Consider the following 27,686-nt stretch of genomic DNA (forward strand, 5'->3'; position numbering starts at 1 on the left):
TCCCCTCCTTCTCCGTCTCTGGCCTCCTCGTTCGTCTCCGCCTTCGGTCTGTCACGTCTCACTTCGGCCCTCGATCTCCCACTCTGGTCCATCTGCGTGCCCCCTCCAATCTCTGCTGCAGGCTCCGCGTCTGGCCCTCCTGTCTCCTTCCCTCTCCGTCCTCCGTCACCTGCATCCCCCGTCGTTTCATCTCCTCTGCCGCCTCCCGCGCCGTCGCGTACGTCACCGTCCCTTCCTTCCAGTGAATCCTTAGCGAGGTCATGGGTGACTGGAATTTCATTCCGTTTTCTTTCAAAATTCTCTTCAGTCCCGCGTAGGACCTGCGTGTTATTGCCACCGCTGTCGAGTAATATTGATCAAACGACAGTCTTTTCCCCTCGATTTCTATCTTTTTGGTCCACGCGGTTCTGAGTATCAACTCCTTAATCTCAAACCTCAGAATGTTAATAATCACCGCCCTCGGAGGTCTGTCCGGTTTCGGTCTCGGAGCCAACGCCCTGTGGGCCCTCTGTATCTCCATTTTTTCCAGTCCCGTCTCCTTCAGTTGTTCCTTGATAAGCTCTTCCACATATTGGATCACCGATTCCCCTTCGACTCCTTCTTTCAATCCCCATATTCTGATGTTATTTCTCCGTGACCTCCCCTCCATGTCCGATAGCTTTGTCTCCATCTGTTCTTGTTTTTGATTCACACACGTCAACACCTCGTGTATCTCTGTGCTCCATTCCTCCATCTGCGCCGTTCTAGTCTGTACCTCTGTTACGTTACTATCCTGTTCCACCATCTTCTCCTCCACCCTTTTGATTTCTGTATTCATTTCACCTCTGAAGTCCTCCTGTTCCTTCCTCAATTCCTCCCGTAACTTCCCAATATCATTTCTTATCGTGTCCGAGTTCAGTTTCATGTTCGCCTGCATCGTGTCCGAGTTCAATTTTATGGTCGCCAATATCCCGGCCTGCATGCGTACGGCCCATCCTGGCATTTCCTTGTCTGTCTCAGCCGAGACTCCCCCTTCTTCCGCCTGCTCCTTCTCGGTCTCGCCTCGGGGGTTCTGCTCCGTCGAACTCTCCTCTTCCTGTGAGTTCTCCATTTCTCTTTCCTTCATATTTGTTTTCTCCTCCTTCCTTCTCGTTTGCATCTTGATTTTCGATCACTTTTCGTCACCTTTCGGGTCTTTATTTCTCCGTTTTTCGCTCTTTTGACCAGGAGCCTCACCGCATGCGTGCTACTCTTCCGCTCTCATACCGGAAGCCTCTGGTTTTCCATTCTTGCGCTCTTCTCTTACGCATGGCGAAGAGGGGCCTGTTGGAGGGGTCTTTGACCTGTGCTCCCCGTATCACCGGGCCCGGTCCGAAGTAATGTTTTCGTTGACCCGTAGGCCCAGGATAACCCTGTTGGAAACTGGAACACGGGTACTGCGGCAGTGCCGCAGGTATGTTTTGGAGTTTTTTTCCTGAGGGGTTATGGGACCAACCACCGCATAGGGTAACGACTAGGTGGTTGGTTCTCTGGTGTGTTGGAGCAGTGTCAACTCCCGGGTTAACCGGTTGAGGGTGCCCCTGCACGTTCATGACGTCTGCCAATCGTGTCAGCCTTCTCTGCCTCAACCCCTCTGGGTGGGGGTTTTTAAATGGAGGCTTGGTCATGCAACAACGCCAGCATGCGCCCCTTCCGCCGGGGCGGCTGTGTTCAGCTGTCCCCTCTGGCGCCTGTCTCGTCCGCAGTCTCCAGGCTCGGGTTAACTGCCTGCTGCCTGCTTCCATTGGTTAACCTTTTTTGTGTGCTTACGGCCATGCTGACTGCCTGTTCTGCAGGGTCAGTGTGCCAGGCGGTGTACTATTGGGGGGACAGGGCCCGCTCGGCTGAGGGGCCTTTGTCCGAATATGCTGGCGATGTGGGGGGCGGGGTCATTAAGTGCCCACCTGGTGGGGTCTTGATGCTGGCATCATGGACTTCTCCGGGCCCCCGTTCCAGGGGGTCCAGTCCCTTTGGTGGGTCTGGGCCTTCCTTCGCGCTCCGCTGCTACGGCCTTGCCACGGGGTTGGGTTTGCCCTTGACCCCGTGTTTCTGGGGGCAGTAACGAGGTTGTTCCCTCCGTTCGTTCCCGGGTGGCATGCGGGTTATGCGTGTGTGTAGTCGTGGGGTCAGGCCACGGCTGCTCACCCTGTGCGTTGAGTTGCTTGAGTGCCTCTTCGCACGGTCGGGTCTGTCGCCCTTCCGGGAAACCTCTAATAGGGGGGGTGCCCTCCATTAGGGGGGGTCGGGGGGGCTCGGCCCTCCCTGTTCTGATGGTCGTGGGGGGCTTTCAGCGGGGTGTATTTGTCGGCCGGTGGCTCCACTCGGCCTCCCTATGTGCATGAGTGATGCCGAGCGGATCCCCTAATGATACAGAACGTTAGGTTATGACTATAACCAAGTTCTGTTAATTAGGGGTGACGCTCGGCATCCGACGCCGCTGCAGCCCTTGACCTCACCTTGTGGTGAAATCTTGGGAAGGAGGAGAGTAGGTGACCACACACCTGCTTATGAAGGTAAGCTAACGAGGGGTGTGGTCAGACGAATACTGGTATTAAAGGTACATTTGTGGAATTTTATTCAGTGCGCGTGCACGTGCGAGGACAGTGCATGAGTGATGCCGAGCGTCACCCCTAATTAACAGAACTTGGTTATAGTCATAACCTAACGTTAACCTTTCACCACAACACTACAGAAGGTTAACCCTTCACTACAACACTACAGAAGGTTAACCTTTCACTACCACACTACAGAAGGTTAACCTTTCACTACCACACTACAGAAGGTTAACCTTTCACTACCACACTACAGAAGGTTAACCTTTCACTACCACACTACAGATAACGTTAGGTTATGACTATAACCAAGTTCTGTTAACACTAGTGGACGCTCTGCGTCTCATTGCATATATCTCGCTTCAGCATATATACACTGAATAAATTTCAAAATGTACCTTTAAATGCCAGCATTCATCTGGCCACACCCCCATCCGCTTACCTATATAAGCAGGGGTGGTGCCACACACTCATCTCCTTCCCAACAAATTTCACCACAATGAAAAATCAAGGGCCGCAGCGGCGTCTAGATGCAGAGCGTCCACTAGTGTTAACAGAACTTGGTTATAGTCATAACCTAACGTTCTGTATCACACTAGCTCCCGCTCTGCGTCTCATTGCATAATAGGAGCTGAGAGGGAGCTAGAAGCTCGACAAATACACCCCGCTGAGGCCCCCCACAGCCATCAGATCAGGGAGGACCGAGCCCCCCCGACCCCCCCTAATGGAGGGCACCCCCCCTATTAGAGGTTTCCCGGGAGGGCGATGGACCCGACCGTGCGAAGAGGCACTCAAGCAACTCAACGCACAGGGTGAGCAGACCATGGCCTGACCCCACGACTACACACACGCACAACCCGCATGCCACCCGGGAACGAACGGACGGAACAACCTCGTTACTGCCCCCTAGAATCACGGGGTCAAGGGTAAACCCAACCCCGTGGCAAGGCCGTAGCAGCGGAGCGCGAAGGAAGACCCAGACCCACCAAAGGGACTGGACCCCCTGGAACGGGGGCCCGGAGAAGTCCATGATGCCAGCATCAAGACCCCACCAGGTGGGCACTTAGTGACCCCGCCCCCCACATCGCCAGCGTATTCGGACAAAGGCCCCTCAGCCGAGCGGGCCCTGTCCCCCCAATAGTACACCGCCTGGCACACTGACCCTGCAGAACAGGCAGTCAGCATGGCCGTAAGCACACAAAAAAGGTTAAACAACGGAAGCAGGCAGCGCACCTGGGAAAAACCAGGCAACAGGCTGTTAACCCTAGCCTGGAGACTGCGGACGAGACAGGCGCCAGAGGAGACAGCTGAACACAGCCGCCCCGGCGGAAAGGGCGTAAGCTGGCGGTGTTGCATGACCAAGCCTCCATTAAAAAAAAACCACCCAGAGGGGTTGAGGCAGAGAAGGCTGACACGATTGGCAGACGTCATGAACGTGCAGGGGCACCCTCAACCGGTGAACCCGGGAGTTGACACTGCTCCAACACACCAGGGAATCAACCACCTTGGTGTTACTCAATGCGGTGGTTGTTCCTATAACCCCTCAAGAAAAAACTCCAAAACACACCTGCGGGTATACACCGGCTATACCGCAGTACAAGTGTTTCAGTTTTTCAAAAAAGGGTTAACCCAGGCCTACGGATCGACGAAACATTACTTCGGACCGGGCCCGGCGATACGGGAAGCACAGGGTCACCAGAGGAGGTCAAAGACCACCCCAACAGGCCCCTCTTCGCCATGCGTGAGAGAGGAGTGAAAAAGAATGGAGAACCAGCCCCAAGCACACCGTACTTGGTATTCCCAGGCGGTCTCCCAACCAAGTACTAACCAGGACCAACCTGTGTAGCGGCCGAGATCTGACGAGATCGAGCGTGTACAGGTTGGCATGGCCGTAAGCCATTACGACAGTGCTGAGTAAAAAACGTACCCAACCAGGGTCTCCATAGTGCTTAACCCTGTGACACCCGGACCGACCTGGCATTTTTCCCCCTGAAAAAAGCCCAAGTCCCTCAGGGTACCAGAACAGCAGATCTGCATCCCCGGCGGACAACGGGTTCAACTGATCCGGACCAGCGTGACCAGAACCAGTCCCGTGCCCTAACCACGCCGACATGCCTACTCCAGGAGAAGGGGCAGATATGCGTGTTGATCTTAAACATGAAAAGAAGGCGCCACCCAGACGTTCGGGCGAACCGCGCCCGGTGGCCCACCCCCAGGGCGTGAGACCCCTCTACATATGTTCAGATCCATTCCGTCATCATCCCCCAGATATGAACGAAAATCCGTCGATAACCAAACCAGGTCGTCGGATTTGGTCGTCGGAAGAGGAAAAACCTCCATCTCAGTTGCTTTATAAAAACGCTGTTTTAACCTCAAGCAACCAAGGCGTGCCAGTCAGTCGCCTGTTTACAGAACACCCCGAGCTAGCACTATACGTGCGTCGGGACACACCCACATCAATGAACAGGCTATTTAGACCTGTCATTGAATCCCCAAGGCGCCCAGGGGAACGACAAGAGGGGTGTGACACTTCCTAACTCCAACTCTTTTTAATAGAAAAGCAGGAAGCACCAACAGTATGTATCCCAGTCTACACAGCCGGCGGTAATTTTTTTTCACATTTTTACATCCCACCACCCTCCCATAGGAAGGAGACGGGAATCCCCAGAGAGACTTCCCACGCGAGCTGTACAGATTGAAAAGAATATATTGCACCTTGAGCCATGTAAAAAATTGGTTTTAGGGCTCTCCGGGGAGGAGGCACTGAACCCATACACACTCAATAATCGAATTGAATCGAATACATACACAATAGAGTAGGACTCCTTCTAGAGGGTCCACTCACCTTGACAATCTGAGGAGGAGGCTCTGTACTCTGAAGGAGGCTCCCTCCTCACGGAAGGAGTCCCAACTCACAGAAGGCCCGAATAGGAGCTTGGTGAGGAGGAGCCCTGACCACCCCCCGAAAAACAGATCCATCACATGGACCTGAACAGCACACGGAAGTCCTACCAACAGAGACGCGCACGGTGACGTACTCTATGGCGGGGGAATTTCTGCGGTGCACACGCCCAATATTCCAGGCCGTGGGACCAGGAAACCCCCCCCCCCCCCTCACCCTGTAACGTGCCGAACCGCAACGTGACAGGAACCTTGAAGGACAGGGGGTTTACCCCTGACCAACAGAAAAAAGGGGGGAGGAAAGGTTACCAGTTCACCCCTTTACGACCCCACACCCATGATACGATGTAATGACAAAAAGAGAGTATGACACAGTCATAGTCAGCTCCATGAAGCGTCTGACAGCTTCACACAGCGCATGAGCTAACCTGCTATCTGATTTTTACTAAGGAAAAAACACAGAATAGAGAGGGCTCTCCAAGAGCCCCGGTATCAAACTTACACATGTGCTTCTGTGGCCAGTCCAACCCAGTTGTAGGTCACATGACACACACAACCCATCATCACCTACAAAAAATGGCAAAAACACTCTACAGAGGAACGCCGTTTTTCATAATGAGAGAATACATAATTCTCGATTAGTATCGGCCACAGGCCTTGCTAAGCACACACGAAAGCGACCAAACAATCTTTTCTTTTAGGAAAATAAAGTTTCTCCAGCAGTTGTAGCACAACCTCAGCAATCAAGCTAAGGGTTACATCGCATCCCTACCACACAGTGAACAATGTAGTGCAACAACATGTCTGATAGGAGGATGAAGAAGTCCCTAGGGAACCGGGGGGAAACACAATCCTCCTACTTTACCCTTAATACGGCCAGTTAAAACAGGAAAACCTGTTAATATGTGAACACACTGTTCATTGTCATTACAGGCTGAGAAAAGAATCATTCTTTACTCATTTGTCACTAAGCATAGCTTTATAGGTTAGTTAACCCCCTTAGTTGTGAGTACACGGTACATATAAACACACATGATGTTTCTCATCACAACAAACCAGATCATTTTCACATCTGTAACAACAACCCGATTTGCATGGAGAAGCTAAATACCAGTGACAAGACAATTCACACATAACTCGTGTCGTATCCTAAATGTAGTGCAGCAACACTCGTTTTGAAAACATCGTTATTTACAAAACATTTAGAAGGGAAAGCCAGAAGACGTGTATAAGGTCTGGCCAAACTTTGCCTACCCGGAGCGTAGATCAACGAAGTGCAGTCTCAAGGCACCGTAGTAAACACAGCCATTCTGTGTTGCCGACCCGGCCAGCGTCGCCGCTCCAACCCGTCGCTACGGTCCCCTTTGTTGACGCAATCCTTGCCGTCCTGGCTCAGGGCAGGGTCGACAAACATCCTCTGTCAAAGATGACGTCGTAGTCAAGAGTGTTAAAACATGTTATAATCAAAGCACGTTCAACAGAGTAGCATTAAGCTAACGGCCGCTCCAACCGTCGGTCGCTACCGCCCCTGCCCGCGAGACGCCGAACTTGTACACAATGATATAACACTCACCCAGACAGGCCGCCGTTCTGAAACCCTCCTCACTTTTTAAGAGAAAAGAGAAACAAGATGTTAACACAGTTTTACAACGGTGATTTTACCAACACCCGACGGAGCCAGCACAATACCCAACTGGCCTGTGTAGCTGACTTTGAACACAGATCTTCCGCTAATGAACATCTATGCCCATATCTCCTCGTGAGGGAATACTCTCATTTGGATATGAAAGATGGGGCCTAACACGGTGACAGAGAGACATCCACTCGTCCAGAAAACACAGGGATCACCAGTGTTAATGGTCGTGGCCCACTAGTTAAACTATAATGGGCTTCAGATCAAGGTCTTCCGCTGCTGCCTAAGAGGCTGAACAAAAGACCTTAATCTGGGGCCGGTGTTCGTAAACATTGTCAGTTAGCCCCCATAGCACTAACAGACAAGTGGAGCCGCAAGCAAACAGTACTCACCCAACCTGAAACCCACCGCTTCTCACAACAGCGGCGCGTCCTACAGTTCAGCTGTGTCCTGAAAGGTTTCACCCCAACCAACACAGCAAGGAACTGCAGTTGAGAGGCATGCAGCGGCGTGCTCCCAATACGAAAACCGGTGGAGGATTTTAGAATGATCACCATCTTCCAAACACTCCAGTAACGAAGACAATATCGCCGAATTTTCTCGAAAATAGTGAGAGAGAAAATAAAGATATGATGTCAACGTATCTCCTTGTTCTTCCTTTCCTCGTAAACATTGCTCTTCCAGCCAATATTTTTCTCCACGTCAAGTGGGCATATGAGCAACACGTTGCTTGTGATGAAATTTGAGAAGGAGATGAGTGTGTGGCACCACCCCTGCTTATATAGGTAAGCGGATGGGGGTGTGGCCAGATGAATGCTGGCATTTAAAGGTACATTTTGAAATTTATTCAGTGTATATATGCTGAAGCGAGATATATGCAATGAGACGCAGAGCGGGAGCTAGTGTGATACAGAACCTTTCACTACCACACTACAGAAGGTTAACCCTTTCACTATCACACTACAGAAGGTTAACCTTTCACTAACACATACAGATGGTTAACCCTTTCACTACCACATGTTACGACCCTGGCTCATGGGCATGCAACCTATGTGCAAACCAACACCAAAACCCTGTGCTCTAACTTGAAGTGCTACTATCTCAAGGAACTATTAATATAAATGTAAACTAAAGTACTAAGGTAAACCCAACAGACAAGGACTGGAAGAACCTGACAGCTCTTCTTCTAAGCACAGACACTGCATGTGTGTTACTAGGTCTGCCTTTAAAGCTCCCAGCAGGTAACCAATCAGCACTAATTGGCTAATTGGCAGCCCTCACCTGCATGCCCCGTGACACAGGAGTACTCAGGCCTGCCTGCACAGTGACACAGAAGTGATCAGCTCCTGGTACATAACACCTCCCCCACCAAACTGGTTGCCCCAGAGGCAACCACCACACAACAACCCATAAACAAAAACAAAAAAAAACACTGTGACCCATTAGTTGTCAGGGCCACTACCACAACAGCGATAGCGGGTCGGCCCCTGTCGAACACGACCACCAACCGTTTTATATGCTCCATTTCAACAGGCCCCTCCACCGATACCGACCTGTCAAAAATAGACTGCAAACCAAAATCAACCTGAGAACTGCGCTCAACAGAACACAGCAAAACAAAAACCATAGATCACCGATACCACCACCGCGCCCATATCCATCCCACCTGGCACTGGCAGTCCAGGATACTGCAAGCCGTGAACATCCAGAGTAGGATGTACCGCCTCAGGTACAGCCCCACCGTACCTGGAACATGGCAGTACGACAGTCACAAAAACGTCTGGAACACCATCTAAAATGGCGTCACCCAAAATAACATTGTCCTGATCAAAATCAAAATGGCTGCCACTCAACAGACCAGGTCGCGAAGGCGGCTCCTGCCCCACAGGACACAGGTAACTAGGTTGACCATCACACCTAGTGCATGGCAGAGAATCAGTGTGGACATGTGGATCAATGTCAGAATCATCAACTGACATACTGAGACCATCCCTGCCCACAAGTGAAACATTAGGGACAATAGAGCTACTGTGGGAAGGCTGGCAGCCTAAGTCAGGCTTAGTAGCCTCTCCAACTAGAACGGTGTCACATGAAACAACAGCACCTCTCATAGCATCCTTCCCACACTCCTCCTCCAATTCGTTCGTGGCCTCAGCCACCATACAGGCTGGGAAGACCCTGAGACACTGCGCTGCCGTACCATCTCCTGCCACATGCTTCTCCGGCACGCATGTCAACTCTGGTTTCACCACCGGGCCTAACACAAAGCCACAATCAAGAGAATCATTATGCAGAGGTAGATCCACAGTGTGCTTTCCAAAATTCTCAACAGGTACACATTTTAATTCAACAAAGAATGTGTCACTAAGTGTAATGTCCCAAGTCGAAGTGTCAACAACATCACTTTTGTCCATTGACATTTCCCGAGCCACAGCACACACAGGAAACACTCCTGGATGTTTCTGTGCCAGCTCATTAGGGACCTCAGAAACCACAGGAATGGGAGTTACAACCGGAGTAGCCAACACTTTGTCAGCAGCCAAATCATTCCATAGAATGAAGGACACCCCCTTTATGGGAAAGTGAGAACATACCCCCACAACAACATTGCCTGATACTAAGGGAGAATTGAGCGTGACCTCATGCAAAGCCCCGAACAACGACACCGGAATGCAAAGAAGAGTTTTCTGAAAACGGCAAAACCCCTCCAGAATGAGGGACTGAAAAGCACCGGTATCTCTCCAAATTGTTATAGCCTGTTTGGACTCTAGTGCATTAGTCAGGGAAACAAATCCATTCATCATAAACCTTGAGGAACCCTCGAGCTCTTTGTCCACACGTTTGATACTTCCCCCATCCCCATCTAACGTTGGCATAGGCGTTCTGCATATGGTTTCTACCAGAGCCACGGTTCTGACATTTTTCTGCTCAAGCACCGGGCACCCAGCAACGATATGACCAGGTTCTTTACAGTAGAAACAGATAATCCCTTCTGGGAATGCATCAGCAGAACCACCCCGCCTAGGAGGTGAAGTTAACTGACCAGCAGACACAGGTTTTGGGAAACGGCCCCCCTGAACAGGACGCCTATCCCCGGACTCAACACGGTAGTCCTCCAAAAACACGGACTTGTGTGTCAACACAAACTCATCAGCGAAGACAGCGGCGTCGCCTAACTTCGATACCTTACGCTCATTTAGATGTGTGGAAACAGTATCAGGAACACATCTTTTAAATTCCTCTAGGAGAATCAACTGCCTAAGCTGCTCTCGTGACTCTGCCTTCTGAGAAGTGCACCACCTGTCAAACAGGTTCTCCTTCTCCCTTCCAAATTCAACATAAGACTGCCCCTCCGACCTGCGATAACCTCTAAAATGCTGACGATAGGCCTCGGGGACCAACTCATAAGCCCTCAAAATGGAAGCTTTAACCAGCTCATAATCAGCGCTTTGTTCAAGGGACAGAGCAGTGTAGGCTTCTTGTGCCCTACCAACTAAAACACATTGCAGCAGCAGTGTCCAGGCGGTATCAGGCCACTTCAATGTGGTTGCCACCCGTTCAAAAAGGGGAAAATATCTTTCCACGTCTTTCTCAAAAAATGGAGGTACCATCCTAATATTCCTGCCTACATCAAAACCTGAACGTGACTCTGGATGCAGAGCACCCGCCTGCAAGGCAGCATGCTTATATTCAAGCTCCTTCTGTGCACGCTCGTGCTCCAACAACATTTGTTTCTCCTTAAACTCACGCTCCTCTTTCCTCTCTTTAAGCTCACGCTCCTCTCTCCTCTCCTCACGCTCTCGCTCTAGCTGCCTTTCCTTAAACTCCAACTCCCTTATCCTCCACTCACCCTCTACACCAGGTAATAGCGGAGACGCGCCAGACGAAGGAGGCTTCTCCACCCTCTCCTCAAGCACCTGCCCCCTAACGAGTAACACCCTTAACGCACTCAAGGCAGACGGCTTCAAACGTTTCTCCCCTGCAGAAAGCTCCAACCTGTAGTGTACAGCAAGTTCTAGCAGTTGTTCTTTGGAAAACTTCTCTAACAAGTCATGAGACGGGCGATCAACAAAGTCCCTGATGGAAGCCATTGTCACTGAACCAGCCACCCCAAGCTACACACCCTACCTCACAGTCACAAAGAACCACTAACGAACCACAAAGACCCCCCCAACGAACCACTGAAGAACCACGAAGAACCACTGAAGAACCATGAAGAACCACTGAAGAACCACTGAAGAATGCTAAATGCCAATAATAACAACCAGAATGGAACGCGGTGGAAATGTGAGCTCTACGGAGCGCACCTTTCTAGGTTGCAAAAGAAGAAAAAAAGAAGAAAAATAAAACACACCCACCCTAAATAGACGTGTCATACACGCAGGGTGTTAGGTGCTACCAGGTATGCTCACCAAACACTCAAACAAACAAAATAAATCCAACAAACAATCCCAAACAGGTGCGCCTTCTAACCTGATGTGACTACATATGCTTCTACGTCTAAACTGCAGTCAAAACCGGCCCACCACATGTCTACCCTAAGAAACACTAAATCAAGCCCTACCACACTACCTGTGTTTTCTGGCCGCCCTAATCTACCTACCCTTAAACTAATGCCCTGTAGACCTAACCATCTTCAACCACACCTGCTACCAGTCAAAGATCATACTTGACCATCCACCCGTCCAGTACATGATACGGTACCAGACAAGCAGATGGTGCTAATCCCTTCCCTGACTGCCCCAGGAGTACGTGGTGCACAGGACGCTAACCAACAACCAGAAAATAATGTCCCTATCTACATGTGGTGCCCACTAAACTATATATTTTAACAGCATAAGTAGTCACATCAAATTACAAACAAATACGACATACTCACCTGTTTGATGAAATGGCTCAGCCCCCATGTTACACCATATGTAACGAACACCACCCAAACCATAATACCATGACACCCCGTGTAACACAAAAAAAAAAACACCAAACAAATTTCTAGGGGTAAAATATCCCGGACGAGCGCCCAACTGTTACGACCCTGGCTCATGGGCATGCAACCTATGTGCAAACCAACACCAAAACCCTGTGCTCTAACTCGAAGTGCTACTATCTCAAGGAACTATTAATATAAATGTAAACTAAAGTACTAAGGTAAACCCAACGGACAAGGACTGGAAGAACCTGACAGCTCTTCTTCTAAGCACAGACACTGCATGTGTGTTACTAGGTCTGCCTTTAAAGCTCCCAGCAGGTAACCAATCAGCACTAATTGGCTAATTGGCAGCCCTCACCTGCATGCCCCGTGACACAGGAGTACTCAGGCCTGCCTGCACAGTGACACAGAAGTGATCAGCTCCTGGCACATAACACCACACTACAGGTTAACCTTTCACTACCACACTACAGAATGTTAACCTTTCACTACCACACTACAGAAGGTTAACCCTTTCACTACCACACAACTGAAGGTTAACCTTTCACTACCACACTACAGAAGGTTAACCCTTTCACTACCACACTACAGCAGCTTAACCCTTTCACTACCACACTACAGAAGGTTAACCTTTCACTACCACACTACAGAGGGTTAACCTTTCACTACCACACTACAGAAGGTTAACCCTTTCACTATCACACTACAGAACGTTAACCTTTCACTATCACACTACAGAAGGTTAACCTTTCACTAACACATACAGAGGATTAACCCTTTCACTATCACACTACAGAAGGTTAACCTTTCACTATCACAATACAGAAGGTTAACCTTTCACTAACACATACAGAGGATTAACCCTTTCACTATCACACTACAGAAGGTTAACCTTTCACTATCATACTACAGAAGGTTAACCTTTCACTAACACATACAGAGGATTAACCCTTTCACTACCACACTACAGGTTAACCTTTCACTACCACACTACAGAAGGTTAACCTTTCACTACCACACTACAGAAGGTTAACCCTTTCACTACCACACTACAGAAGGTTAACCGTTCACTACCACACTACAGAAGGTTAACCTTTCACTACCACACTACAGAGGGTTAACCTTTCACTACCAAACTACAGAAGGTTAACCCTTTCACTATCACACTACAGAAGGTTATAACCTTTCACTATCACACTACAGAAGGTTAACCTTTCACTAACAAATACAGAGGGTTAACCCTTTCACTATCACACTACAGAAGGTTAACCTTTCACTATCACACTACAGAAGGTTAACCTTTCACTAACACATACAGAGGGTTAACCCTTTCACTACCACACTACAGGTTAACCTTTCACTACCACACTACAGAAGGTTAACCTTTCACTACCACACTACATAAGGTTAACCTTTCACTACCACACTACAGAAGGTTAACCTTTCACTACCACACTACAGAGGGTTAACCTTTCACTACCACACTACAGAAGGTTCTGTATCGTTAGTGGCTTAGCTTGGCATCGCTACTGCACTATCTCGCGTACGTGCACGCGTACTGAATAAACCACAAATGTACCTCTAATACCAGTATTAGTCTGACCACACCCCTCATCAGCTTACCTTCATAAGCAGGTGTGTGGTCACCTGCTCTCCTCCTTCTCGCTTTCACCACAAGGAAGAGGTGCCTCGGTAGATCCCCACACTTGACACCATGATGGAAGAAATTGGATTAGGAACAGCTTGGGAAACAAGGATACGTTGACATCATATCTTTATTTTCTCTCTCACTATTTTCGAGAAAATACGGCGATATTGTCTTCGTACTGGAGTGTCTAGAAGATGATGATCATTCTAAAAACCCTCCACCGGTTTTCGTATTGGGAGCACGCCGCTGCATGCTTCTCAACTGCAGTTCCTTGCTGTGTTTGTTGGGGTGAAACCTGTCAGGCCACAGCTGAACTGTCGGACATGCCGCTGTTGTGAGGAGCGGTGCGTTCCAGGTTGGGTGAGTAGTGTTTGCTGGCGGGCTCCACTTGTCTGTTAGTGCTATGGGGGCTACTTGACAAAGTTTATGGAAACCGGCCCCAGGCTAGGGTCCTTTGTTTAGCCGCCTAGGCGACAGAAGGCCTTGGTCTGGCGACCATTATAGTTTTAACTAGTGGGCCGCGACCATTGACACTGGTGATCCCTGTGTGTTCTGGACGAGTGGATTCTCTCTGTCACCGTGTTAAGACCCCATCTTTCATATCCAAATGAGAGTATTCCTTCACGAGGGGATATGTGCATGTAATGTGCGATAGCGGCAGATTCATGTTCAAAGTCAGCTATACAGGCCAGTTGGTACTGTGCTGATTCCGCCGGACGTGGTAATGTCACCGTTGTGAAGCGGTGTTGACGTCTTGTTTTCTCTTTTCTCTTAAAAAAGTGAGGAGGGGTTCAGAACGGCGGCCTGTCTGGGTGAGTGTTATGTCATTGTTTACATGTTCATGGCTTACGGTTAGCCGGTCAGTGGCCTGGCGCGGGGTAGCTTAGCTTCTCGCGCGCCGCCGGGAGCTCGCTTCTGATCGCGTGCGTCGTTAGATCGGCGTCTCGCGAGCGGAAGCAATAGCACCCGAACGGTTGGAGCAGCCGTTAGCTTGATGCTATTCTGTTGAACGTGCTTTGATTTTAACATGTTTTACACTCTTGACCACGACGTCATCCTTGACAGGGGATGTTCGTCGACCCTGCCTGAGCCTAGACGGGGATTGCGTCAACAAAGAGGACTGTAGCGACTGGTGGAGCGGCGACGCTGCCCGGGTCGAACAACACAGGACGGCTGTGTTCTACGGTGTCTTGTGACTGCACTTCGCTGATCTGCGTTCCGGGTAGGTACGGGGTTGGCCAGCCCTCATAACACGTCTTCTGGTTTTACTTTGCTAAATGTATTGTGAATAACGGTGTTTTTTCCCAAAACGTGTGTTGTTGCAATGCATTTGGGATACGTTGCGGGTTGTGTGTGAGCTGTTTTTGTCACTGGCAGTTAGCTTCTCCGTGCAGATCGTGATGTATTGATCTGGTTGTTGTGTGAGAAACATCATGGTGTTTATGTGTACCGTGTACTCACTACTAAGGCAACTGACCTATGAAGCTATGCTTGGTGACAAGTGAGTAAAAGAATGTTCTTTCTCAGACTGTAATGACAATGAACAGTGAGTTCACACATTAACAGGTTTTCCTGTTTTAACTGGCCGTATTGAGGGTAAAATAGGAGGATTGTGTTTTTCCCCCCCGGTTCCCTGGGGACTTTATCACCTCCTATCAGACATGTTGTGCATTAATTGTGTCTTTTGTGTGGTAGGGATACGATGTGACTCTTAGCTTGATTGCTGAGGTTGTGCTAAATCTGCTGGAGAAACTTATTTCCTAAAGGGAAATTGGTTTGGTTGCTGTCATGTGTGCTTAGCAAGGCCTGTGGTCGATACTAATCAAGAATGATGTATTCTCTCATTGTGAAAAAAACGGCGTTCCTCTGTTGAGTGTTTTTGCCATTTTTTGTAGGTGATGATGGGTTGTGTGTGTCATGTGACCTACAACTGGGTTGTACTGGCCACAGAAGCACATGTGTATGTTGGACCGGGGTTCTTAGAGCCTTCTCTATTCTGTGTTTTTCCTTAGTAAAAATCAGATAGCAGGTTAGCTCATGCGCTGTGTGGAGCTGTGAAACGCTTCATAGAGCTGACTATGACTGTGTCATATTCTCTTTTTGTCGTTACGTCGTATCATGGGTGTGGGGTCGTAAAGGGGTGAACTGGTAACCTTTCCTCTCCCCATTGTTCTGTCGGTCAGGGGTACACCCCCTGTCCTTCAAGGCTCCCGTCACGTGGCGGTTCGGCACGTTACGGGGGGGGGGGGGGGGGGGGAGGGAGTTCCTGGTCCCACGGCCTGGTATATTGGGCGTGTGCACCGCAGGAATTCCCCCGCCATAGAGTACGTCACCGTGCGCGTCTCTGTTGGTAGGACTTCCGTGTGCTGTTCAGGTCCATGTGATGGATCTGTTTTCAGGGGGGGTGGTCAGGGCTCCTCCTCACCAAGCGCCTACTCAGGCCTTCTGTGAGTTCGGACTCCTTCTTCCATGTGAGGAAGCCTCCATCAGAGTACAGAGCCTTCCTCCTCAGATTGTCAAAGTGAGTGGACCCTCTAGAAGGGTCCTTTTCTATTGTATGTATATTCGATTCAATTCGTTTATTGAGTGTGTATGGGTTCGGTGCCTCTTCCCCGGAGGCCCTAAAACCAGTTTTTTACATGGCTCAAGGTGCAATATATTCTTTTCAATCTGTACAGCTCGCGTGGGAAGTCTCTCTGGGGATCCCCGTCTCTTTCCTATGGGAGGGTGGTGGGATGTAAAAATGTGAACATTTTTTACCCCGGCTGTGTAGACTGGGATACATACTGTTGATGCTTCCTTCTTTCTATTCCAGAAGTGTTGGAGTTAGGGAGTGTCACACCCCTCTTGTCGTTCCCCTGGGCGCCTTGGGGATTCAATGACAGGTCTAAATAGCCTGTTCATTGATGGGGGTGTGTCCCGACGCACGTATAGTGCTAGCTCGCTGTAAACAGGCGATTGACTGGCACGCCTTGGTTGCTTGTGGTTGAAACAGCGTTTTTATAAAGCAACTGAGATGGGGGTTTTTCCTCTTCCGGCGACCACATCCCATGACCTGGGTGGGTTGTCGACGGATTCTCGTTCATGTCTGGGGGATGATGACGGGATGGATCTGAACATATGTAGTGGGGTCTCACGCCCTTGGGGTGGGCCACCAGGCGCGGTTCGTCCGAACGTCTGGGTGGCGCCTTCTTTTCATGTTAAGATCAACACGCATATCTGCCCTTCTCCTGGAGTAGGCATGTCGGCGTGGTTAGGGCACGGGACTGGTTCTGGTCACGCTGGTCCAGATCAGTTGAACCCGTTGTCCGCCGGGGATGCAGATCTGCTGTTCTGGTACCCTGAGGGACTTGGGCTTTTTTCAGGGGGAAAAATGCCAGGTCGGTCTGGGTGTCACAGGGTTAAGCGCTATGGAGACCCTGGTTGGGTATGTTTTTACTCAGCACTGTCGTCATGGCTTACAGCCATGCCATTCTGTACGCGCTCGATCTCGTCGGATCTCGGCCGCTACACAGGTTGGTCCTGGTTAGTACTTGGTTGGGAGACCGCCGGGGAATACCGGGTACGGTGTGCTTAGGGGCTGGTTCTCCATTATTTTTCGCTCCTCTCTCACGCATGGCGAAGAGGGGCCTGTGGGGGTGGTTTTTTGACCTCCTCTGGTGACCCTGTGCTTCCCGTACCGCCGGGCCCGGTCCGAAGTGATGTTTGCGACCCGTAGGCCTGGGTTAACCCTTTTTGGAAACTGAAACACTTGTACTGCGGTATAGCCGGTGTATACCCGCAGGTGTGTTTTGGAGTTTTTTCTTGAGGGGTTATAGGAACAACCACCGCATTGGGTAACACCGAGGTGGTTGATTCCCTGGTGTGTTGGAGCAGTGTCAACTCCCGGGTTCACCGTTTGAGGGTGCCCCTGCACGTTCATGACGTCTGCCAATCGTGTCAGCCTTCTCTGCCTCGACCCCTCTGGGTGGGGGTTGTTAAATGGAGGCTTGGTCATGCAACACCGCCAGCTTACGCTCCTTCCGCCGGGGCGGCTGTGTTCAGCTGTCCCCTCTGGCGCCTGTCTCGTCCGCAGTCTCCAGGCTAGGGTTAACAGCCTGTTGCCTGGTTTTTCCCCGGTGCGCTGCCTGCTTCCGTTGGTTAACCTTTTTTGTGTGCTTACGGCCATGCTGACTGCCTATTCTGCAGGGTCAGTGTGCCAGGCGGTGTACTATTGGGGGGACGGGGCCCGCTCGGCTTACGGCCATACCGACCTGAACACGCCCGATCTCGTCCGATCTCGGAAGCTGGGCAGGTTCTGGCCTGGTTGGTTCCGCCTGGGAATACCAGGTGCAGTAACTGAGGGGCCTTTGTCCGAATACGCTGGCGATGTGGGGGGCGGGGCACTACGTGCCCACCTGGTGGGGTCTTGATGCTGGCATCATGGACTTCTCCGGGCCCCCATTCTAGGGAGTCCAGTCCTTTTGGTGGGTCTGGGTCTTCCTTCGTGCTCCGCTGCTACGGCCTTGCCACGGGGTTGGGTTTGCCCTTGACCCCGTGATTCTGGGGGCAGTAACGAGGTTGTTCCTCCGTTCGTTCCCGGGTGGCATGCGGGTTGTGCGTGTGTGTAGTCGTGGGGTCAAGCCACGGTCTGCTCACCCTGTGCGTTGAGTTGCTTGAGTGCCTCTTCGCACGGTCGGGTCCGTCGCCCTCCCGTGACGTCCCTAATAGGGGGGCTACCCTCCATTAGGGGGGGTCGGGGGGGCTCGGCCCTCCCTGTTCTGATGGTTTTGGGGGGCTGTCAGCGGGGTGTATTTGTCAGCCAAGTGGCTCCGCTTGGCCTCCCTTGTGCAGTAGCGATGCCAAGCTAAGCCACTAACGATACAGAACGTTAGGTTATGACTATAACCAAGTTCTGTTAGTTAGGGGCGATGCTTGGCATCGGACGGCCGCTGCAGCCCTTGTCCTCACCTTGTGGTGAAAGCTTGGGAAGGAGGAGAGCAGGTGACCACACACCTGCTTATGAAGGTAAGCTGATGAGGGGTGTGGTCAGACTAATACTGGTATTAGAGGTACATTTGTGGTTTATTCAGTACGCGTGCACGTACGCGAGATAGTGCAGTAGCGATGCCAAGCATCGCCCCTAACTAACAGAACTTGGTTATAGTCATAACCTAACGTTAACCCTTTCACTATCACACTACAGAAGGTTATAACATTTCACTATCACACTACAGAAGGTTAACCTTTCACTAACACATACAGAGGGTTAACCCTTTCACTATCACACTACAGAAGGTTAACCTTTCACTATCACACTACAGAAGGTTAACCTTTCACTAACACATACAGATGGTTAACCCTTTCACTACCACACTACAGGTTAACCTTTCACTACCACACTACAGAAGGTTATATTTCGTATTGCATCGCGTCCCGCTCTGAGCCTTACGAGATACTCATATCTCCTGTGATACCTAATGTATCTCCCACGAACAAAAACACATGCACCCCACCTGTATGGGGCCCCGCCCCTTATGGTGGCCACCGCCCATATAACCATGACCCTGGTCATGAAACACCCTTCCTCTATTTTCGTCCCAGCGTATTGGATGCGTGCACCATACGAGCTAGCGGAATGAAAAGATTAAGGAAGATTAATAATGTTGGAAGCTTACCGGAGGTTGCTGGCCCCTGGCATCTTCGACGCATGTTTTCGGCGACACGACGGGCCTGTGATGTTCCTCGTTTGATGACTGCACATCGAGGTTCAGCTGTACAAGGCTGGCTGTCGGGCCAGCTTGTACTCAGGTAGGCCCTGTGTCTTCAGGCATGGGTATTAGTGTTAGTAATGCTGGTTTGTGTTGTTAACACAACCTTGTTGTGTGTTGGCGCCAGGGGCAAGATGGTTTGGTGAACGTTCTCTGCAGGGAACGGTTTCCAAGCTGTCTTGGGCGTGCTGCTAAAACATCTAAAGCTATGCTAACATGCTATCGCTACTGCCGCATGCTATCACTACTGCTAATTGCTATGCTGTTTTAATGTCTCCGCCGTGAGATGTTGTCACTCTCCCGCCTCTTGCCCGGTTCATCAATGAAGGTCAGTCGGTAGCTGTTGTGGGGTTTTGAGTTCTATTTACCTTTTTCGGGTAAATGGGTTGACAACGGGGTAGGTCGTGGCTAGGTTCTAGCCATGTATTACCTTGTGTTCCGGCGGGGTTTGTTGAACGGTGTTCCCATCTGGGTTGGCGTCGGGTAGTGGGGCTATGGGTCCAGCCGACATGGTAAACATGTTGCGTGTCTGTGCACAGGCAATTGTTGTCTTGGGTTCCACATTGCCTGGCGTTAGGCTGCAGTAGTATAAGGGCAGGGCCGCTTGGGAGAAATGTGAGGCCCTGTGCGTTTTTAGACGCGAGGCCCCCCATCTCCTGGGGCGGCCCTGTGTAGGGGGCTATTGTTTCATTTTGTCACTCTGCTATGAGAAGGTCTGTCTTGCTACAGCTTTCTCTCCTCTCAAACCATTCATACTGACGGTCAATCGGTATACTGGGGGAGTAGTGCGGGGGGGGGGCTTTGTTTACCTTTTTTGGTAAATGGGCTAAACTAGGGCTGGTGTTCTGTTGTGAATATTTTGAATGAAGACGGGTCTGGTCCGTCTCCCCTTAAACTTTGTGTGTATGGGTTTGCTCATTCTACAGTTTTTGTGGTTTAGCTCTTTTATTCATTTAACCTTTTCATGGTCCACACCACAGTGGAGGGTGCTGTTTGCAATCACCACTGGTGCTCCATGTTAACGTCAGTCCTTTGTTTTTGATATATTGAAACAATGCCCCGCCCGGCCGACACCATGGGTCGGCCTGGCGAGTGGCTGGTGGGCTGTTAAGGCTTGTACCGCCACGGTATGGAATTGGCAACGATTAGAACTGTGTTCGAATTGGTGTTTTTTCTATTAAAGAAATGGTGTCTGGTGGAGGGGCCTTGAGGGCCGGCCGACGTCGACACATCGCGCAAGGTTGTTGACGTTATTAGCTTTGACCCAGCCGCAAGCTATAACCGCTCAGGGTTCCCCTCTCCGCAGGGGATTTTGGTCTTCTGCTGGAGCGCGGGCGGTATTGTCCTAGGCCCTACACCACCTCACACCGCGCAGCCAGAAGAAGAGAGAGCACGGCCTCGTCAGCGGCGATGACGGGGCCCTCGACAGGCGGCCATGTTTCCCCCGCCAGTGGTGCCCTGGTTGGAGAATCGACAGGGTATCGCGAGGCCGACAGTCTTGGCGGCCGAGGGATCGGCCATTTTGGGTGATTTCGGTGTTGGTAAACCACTCCGTCGTCATTTTGCCGCGAGCAGCCCGCTCCCCGTTCAATCCTCTCTCTGGTATCCCCAGAAGCGGGGCTCTGAGCGTTCTCCTTTGGCTGCGGGCCGCGAACCTTCATTGAAGCGTATGCGGCCCCATTCTTCGCTTCTCATGGAGACAGGGGCTGACACCCAGTTGATGGCTGAGCCTGGGTCTGTCCGTGAGAATGTTGTGCTGTCAAGCGGCTCCCACACCTTGAACTGTGTTGGTTGAGCCTGGTGTTACGTCTGTCAACTTAAGTGTTGTCAGCAGGGGGGCTCGAAACCTTTTGAGGCACACAGTGCGGGCTTCCCCGGCCTCGCCTTCGCCAGGCCAGGTATCATGTTGGTGCTCCCACTCCTGGAATATTGGCAAGTGGTCGCAGCTCACATGGTTTGGGGTGGTAGTGATATCACTGCAGGGCTACGGTGTGTAGGAACCCATGGGGGCCTTACACCTTGCATGTCCGGCTGCAGAACAACTCCTTCAGCATGTTCTGGAGGGGTGTTCAGTGGGGGGGCTTTTTTGATCGGAAGCCCCCCGTATCAGACAGGCCCTTTTCTGTCGGGGTTCCCCCTTGGGTGCGATTGCCTCGTGGGTGGTGTCAGGGTCAGGTGTTCCGACACGGAACGCGCTCCTCGCACGATTCCAGGGTTGTCTTCGCACAGCGGGGGGGACCGGGCCAACTATCTACAGTTCCTGGCGGACCTGCGCCACGTGACGGCGGGTGCGTTGGGAGTGTCGTCACATATGACTACGGCAGTACCATATGTCGAGGTAGATGGAGAGAATGGTGAGGCGGGGACTTGTGTTTACACAACCCCACCCGTTTTCAGGTTTGGTACAGACCCTGTTGTCGGGGTCTCCAGCAGGGACAGCTCTGGTCGACGAGATCCAATCTCTGTGGACGAAGCAAGCCATCGTCGTGGCGTTCTCCTCCCGGTGTTCTCTGCCCGAGAAGTCGGGAGGGAGGGGTGTAAGACCCAGGCTGGACCTGTCCCATGGGAAGGTTCAGCATTTTTTGGATCGTCTCCTACCTGTTGAACACTGTCAGGTGGGGGTCTGGTTCTCCTCCATAGACCTGTAGGATGCGTATGCGCATCCCCGATCTTCCATCCTAGGGCTTACCTACGCTTCCTTTGCAGGGTTAGCGTATGAGTACCAGAGGCTGCCGTTCGGTTTTCTCTGGCTCCCCGCATCTTCACCAAGTGCGTGGAGGCCGCACTGGGGCCTCTGCGTCATCCGGGGTTACGGAGTGTTCTGCCCTGATGACGTTCTGGTCCTTCGCGGTCAAGGTGGATCGTCAGGTCTCGTACCAGGCAGGTCTCTACCAGCCTGGGGTTGCTGTAGACTGGATGTAGAGTATTCCTCTTCCCAGTCAACGGTTGGAGGGCTATGGGCATCCATCTCGGAGCGTGTTGTCAACACGCTCGGGAGGTTCCGTCCTAGGACGGTTACGGCGCTGTCTCACGTCGCGTTTTCACCGACGCCTCCCTCGCTGGTGATGCGTCGGGCCAACGCAGTAGGGGGCAGCTGGCAAACCATGCTGCCCGGTCTGCGCTACGTTCAATGTGTTGGTGTTGAAAGCGGTCCTTCTGGTCCACAAATGGTGTTGATCAGGACGGACGATACGACGTCAGTGTCGTGTATCGACAGACAGGGAGGAGTACGCTCCCCCTGTCTGCACCAGGCGGCGGGCGGCTGGCTATGGGCGTCCTCCATCTGCGCGGCCTAAGGGCTCCCCACATCCCCGGCAGGGAGAATGTGGGTGCAGGTGTACTGTCGCGGGGCGGCCCTCATCCTGACGGGTGAGGATTGCGTCTGGACATGGCCAGGCAGGTCTGGGACCGATGCCGTGCCGCCAGGGATTCTTCCCCATACATCTGTTAGGTCAGTTGTTGGGACGGGTACGTTGAGGGCCGCAGGTTCTTGATCCTGATGGTGTTGCCATCTGGAATGCGCATGCTCCCTCCACTGTCGCGCTTACGCGGGCAGATGACGTATGTTCCAAGTGTGGTGTAAGGCGGGGGGCCAGGACTCAGTCTCCTGCCCCCTGGTTGCTGTCCTTAGTTACCTCCAGTCTCTCCTTGATAGACTGTCGGCTTCGACGGTGAGGGTATATGCAGCAGCTATATCCTCCTATCATGAGGGGTTTGAGGGGATGTCTTGTTCAGCCACCCTCTTGTGAAGCGTTTCCTGCTTGGCGCTCGACGCGTTAAGCCGGTGCAACGCTCCTTGGCTCCGACTTGGGATCTTCAATTGGTCCTCGGTCGGTTGTCCTTGGCCCCGTTTGAGCCGCTCGAGCGGGCGCCGTTGGGACAGCTGTCCTTCAGGACCGCGTTCCTTCTGGCTGTCACTTCCGCTAAACGCGTAGGTGAGCTCTGTGCTCTCTCGGTACATCCAGAGTGCCTGTCTTTTCGGACCGATTGCGGTGTCACTCTGCGACCTAATCCTGCTTTCGTGCCTGAGAATATCCGGAGTTCCTTCCGCTCCCGGGATATTGTGGTTCAGGCGTTTCGTCCTCCTCCTCACACTGGTGAGTTAGATGCGGGCCTTCACCTGTCATGTCCAGTCCGTGCTTGGGGATTTACCTCAGCCGTACTCAGGATTTCAGGGTTACCGACCAGCTTTTTGTCTGTTACGGTGGGGCTCGTGCTGGTAAGGCACTGTCGGAGCAGCGCCTGTCCCATTGGTTGTGCGAGGGTGTTACCCTCTGCTACACGCTGGCTGGGCAGGATCCCCCTGGGGGCGTCAGGGCGCACTCCACTCGTGGGGTGGCTGCCTCTGCCGCTCTCCTGGGTGGGGCCTCGGTGGAGGCCATCTGTGCTGCAGCTTCATGGTCCTCCCCGGGCTCCTTTGTAAGGTTTTTCCTCATGGACATGACCGGGGGTTCTGTCTCCCAGGCGGTTCTGGGGTCTGTGGCCTTTCCTGCTTCCCGTCCTTTGGTCGGGTAGCAGGAGTGTATGGGTATGGGCCGCAGTGTGTTGAGTCACACGTGGTTCCGCCTGTACGGTGTGTTCAAGGGGTTCTGGCTCCCTCTTGTTCGCATTCAGGTGGAGTTGACTGCGCCCCCCCTTCGTTAGGAAGGATGGGGTGACAGGGCTCCCCGCACCCCTTGATGTGGGCTTACGGGTCCTCAGGGGGTACATCTGTCGGGTCTCGCGCCCGCTCTTCCCCATTATCTCGTAAGGCTCAGAGCGGGACGCGATGCAATACGAAATATAACGATAGGTTATGTAGATAACCTAGTTATATTAGTATTGGCTAAGCGTCCCGCTCTGCGCGCCCTGAGTTCCCTCTTGAGGGATCTTTTCCTGGGACGGGTTTTGGCGAGGAAGGGTGTTTCATGACCAGGGTCATGGTTATATGGGCGGTGGCCACCATAAGGGGCGGGGCCCCATACAGGTGGGGTGCATGTGTTTTTGTTCGTGGGAGATACATTAGGTATCACAGGAGATATGAGTATCTCGTAAGGCTCAGAGCGGGACGCTTAGCCAATACTAATATAACTAGGTTATCTACATAACCTATCGTTAACCTTTCACTACCACACTACAGAAGGTTAACCCTTTCACTACCACACTACAGAAGGTTAACCTTTCACTACCACACTACAGAAGGTTAACCCTTTCACTACCACACTACATAAGGTTAACCCTTTCACTACCACACTACAGAAGGTTAACCTTTTACTACCACACTACAGAGGGTTAACCTTTCACTACCACACTACAGAAGGTTAACCCTTTCATTATCACACTACAGAAGGTTAACCTTTCACTACCATACTACAGAAGGTTAACCCTTTCACTATCACACTACAGAAGGTTAACCTTTCACTACCACAAACAGAAGGTTAACCCTTTCACTACCACACTACAGAAGGCTAACCTTTTACTACCACACTACAGAAGGTTAACCTTTCACTACCACACTACAGAAGGTTAAGCTTTCACTACCACACTACAGACGGTTAACCCTTTCAATACCACACTACAGAAGGTTAACCTTTCACTACCACACTACAGAAGGTTAAGCTTTCACTACCACACTACAGACGGTTAACCCTTTCACTACCACACTACAGAAGGTTAACATTTCACTACCACACTACAGAAGGTTAACCTTTCACTACCACACTACAGAGGGTTAACCCTTTCACTACCACACTACAGAAGGTTAACCTTTCACTACCACACTACAGAGGGTTAACCTTTCACTACCACACTACAGAAGGTTAACCCTTTGTCGTGTGGCAGTGAAAGGGTTAACCTTCTGTATTTGCATATGTTACTTTATGTTTATAGTGTGCTATATGTCACTTTATGTTTATATTAGATATTTTTATATACACCGTGGGAAGGGGGGAACGCAATACAAATGTTATGTATGTCTTGCACATTAAGGAAAATGACAATAAAGTTTACTTTGACTTTTGACGCAGTGAAAGGGTTAACCATTTTGGTAGTGTGGTAGTGAAAGGGTTAATTTTCGCTTCAGGCATTTAGCAGATCTTATTTTAGAGAGACTTACAAAACGGAGTGAGTCATACCCTCATGCGAGCGTTTGTGTACCCTGTATAAAGATCTTGGCTAAGATGGCACCATGATTCAATAAAGCTGAGGGGTGGGTGTGAGGGGGTCTGGATTCAGTGTCTTTTTTTACGACCTTATATGGACCTCTCTCTCCCTTCGCTAGGGGTGCTGTCACTCAAATTCCCGGAGACGCCCACCGTCAAGGCGGCCAGTTTGTTCTTTGTAAGTTGAGACCGGAACACACTATTCTACTATTTTATTACCCTGCACTATTGCACTATTTTACTCTGTCTATTTTATCTTACTCTTTTTATTATTGTCTATTTAAATCTGAATCAAACCATAAACTAGGTGGCCTGTTGGGACGTTAGATCCTAATGTGAAAAACTGATTCTATATGTCTGCACTTTATGTGCTCATTTTATGCCTGTCTTTTTTCTGTTTGTGAAGCACTTTGAACCGAGCATATTATTATTATTGTTCAAACCACAACTCAGAACGCTCTTGTATAAGAAGAAAGGAGGAAGAAATTCACTTTCAAATCAGAAACATGTTCTCTAGTATAGTGTGCCATCGACTTCATATCAAGCACATGACATCACCAGATATAACCAGGAATAAAAACTCTGAAGTGACCGTGTTGTTTTTGTCTCCGCCCTGTGGACAGACGGAGCTGTTGCCTCACTGTGGAGACCTCGCTGCCGTCGGGGACGTCGTACAGAGGGATGGAAAGATCCTGCTGGAGACCCTGCTGGAGGTGAACATACTGTAGCAGTCAAGGTCAAGGTCAACTTTATTTATATAGCACATTTAAAACCAACCGAAGTGCTTTACAATATAAAAACAGAAATACAAAAAAATACAAAATACAGTATACACACAAAGTAAAAAAAAAACTACAATACATTAAAAATAGGGATGCTCGATATTGGCTTTTTTACCGATACCGATATTGTCCAACTCTTAATTTCCGATACCGATACCAACCGATAGCGATATATGCAGGGTTTCCCCCCCCAAAAAATTGAATAATTTCAGGTAATTAACATTACATATCTCTTGTTGTGGAATTAACACAACATTATGCATACTTTTGACAATAAATAAAATCAGAATTTGTTCTTACTTGCTTGCCTGGGTAAATAAAGGTTAAATAAATGTTAAAAAAAATTAATAAAAATTTAAAATATTTTTTTTGAAAACCGATACCGATAATTTCCAATATCACATTTGAATGCCAATATCGGCCGATAATATTGGTAGGCCGTTAATTTCGGACATCCCTATCACCGATATCTCTCTCCCTGCCACAGGCGGTGGGGGGCGGGTCTCCCCGCAGTCTGACGGAGCACTTCGCTGAGGTGCTGTTCAGCCTGAACCGACAGTGCCCCGCCCTGCTGTCCCGCTGCCTGACGGAGGCGCTGCAGGCTCCAGGCTTCCCCTCCGCCCTGGTCTCCCCGCAGCAGAAGGAGAGCTTCAGCCAGCAGCTGCTCAGGTAGAAGGGGACCTCCGTCCGTTCTCTCCGCTCCCCGTCACCACGTTTCTTTTAAATCCTTACACTGCCACACTACAGAAGGTTAACCCTTTACTATCACACTGTGTGATAGTAAAGGGTTAACCTTCTGTTGTGTGGCTGTGAAAGGGTTAACCTGCTGTTGTGTGGCAGTGAAAGGGTTAACCTTCTGTGTATTGTCGCAGTAAAAGGGTTAACCGTTTGGTAGTGCAGCAGTGAAAAGGGTTAAATCCTTACACAGCTATGTATATACGCAGGGGTGTAAAGTACTTGTACTTCGTTACAATACTTAAGTACTGTTTTTGGGGTATTTGTAGTTTACTCGAGTATTATTAGGTTTGTATACTTTGTACTTTTACTCAATTACATTTCAGAGAAAAAAAAACATACTTTTTACTCCTTACATTTAAAATTCAGACCTACAACAAAGTACAAAGTTCAAATCTCGCAGGTCGAAGAATTCTTATTCGTATATTTGTTTCGCTGGCCGAACTAACGTTAACGCTATTAATCCTGCGGCCGCGCTTTATTTTAAAACAGCCAATCAAATCCCCATCAATGGAAAATGAACCCGCCCCTTACCCATGCTGATTGGTCCTTGTGCAAGACTAGAAAGCGGGGATCTTTGATTAAACACCTGCTATC

At 50.5% G+C, this 27,686-nt stretch overlaps 1 protein-coding gene across 1 annotated transcript in view; it reads left to right on the forward strand.

Annotated features, from left to right (window-relative positions):
* LOC311243433 (importin-13-like) overlaps nt 1-27,686 on the forward strand; it is a gene marked incomplete at both ends in the record, with an annotated part of 159,906 nt that overhangs the window by 131,613 nt on the left and 607 nt on the right. The window contains 3 exon segments of the mRNA XM_084332664.1: nt 25,692-25,750; nt 26,196-26,285; nt 26,842-27,023. Of these exon segments, the coding sequence (XP_084188790.1) occupies nt 25,692-25,750; nt 26,196-26,285; nt 26,842-27,023 (331 nt within the window).

Source organism: Notolepis coatsorum (genome assembly GCF_963971535.1).
Source record: "Notolepis coatsorum genome assembly, chromosome: 17".
In the NCBI taxonomy this organism is placed as follows: domain Eukaryota; kingdom Metazoa; phylum Chordata; class Actinopteri; order Aulopiformes; family Paralepididae; genus Notolepis; species Notolepis coatsorum.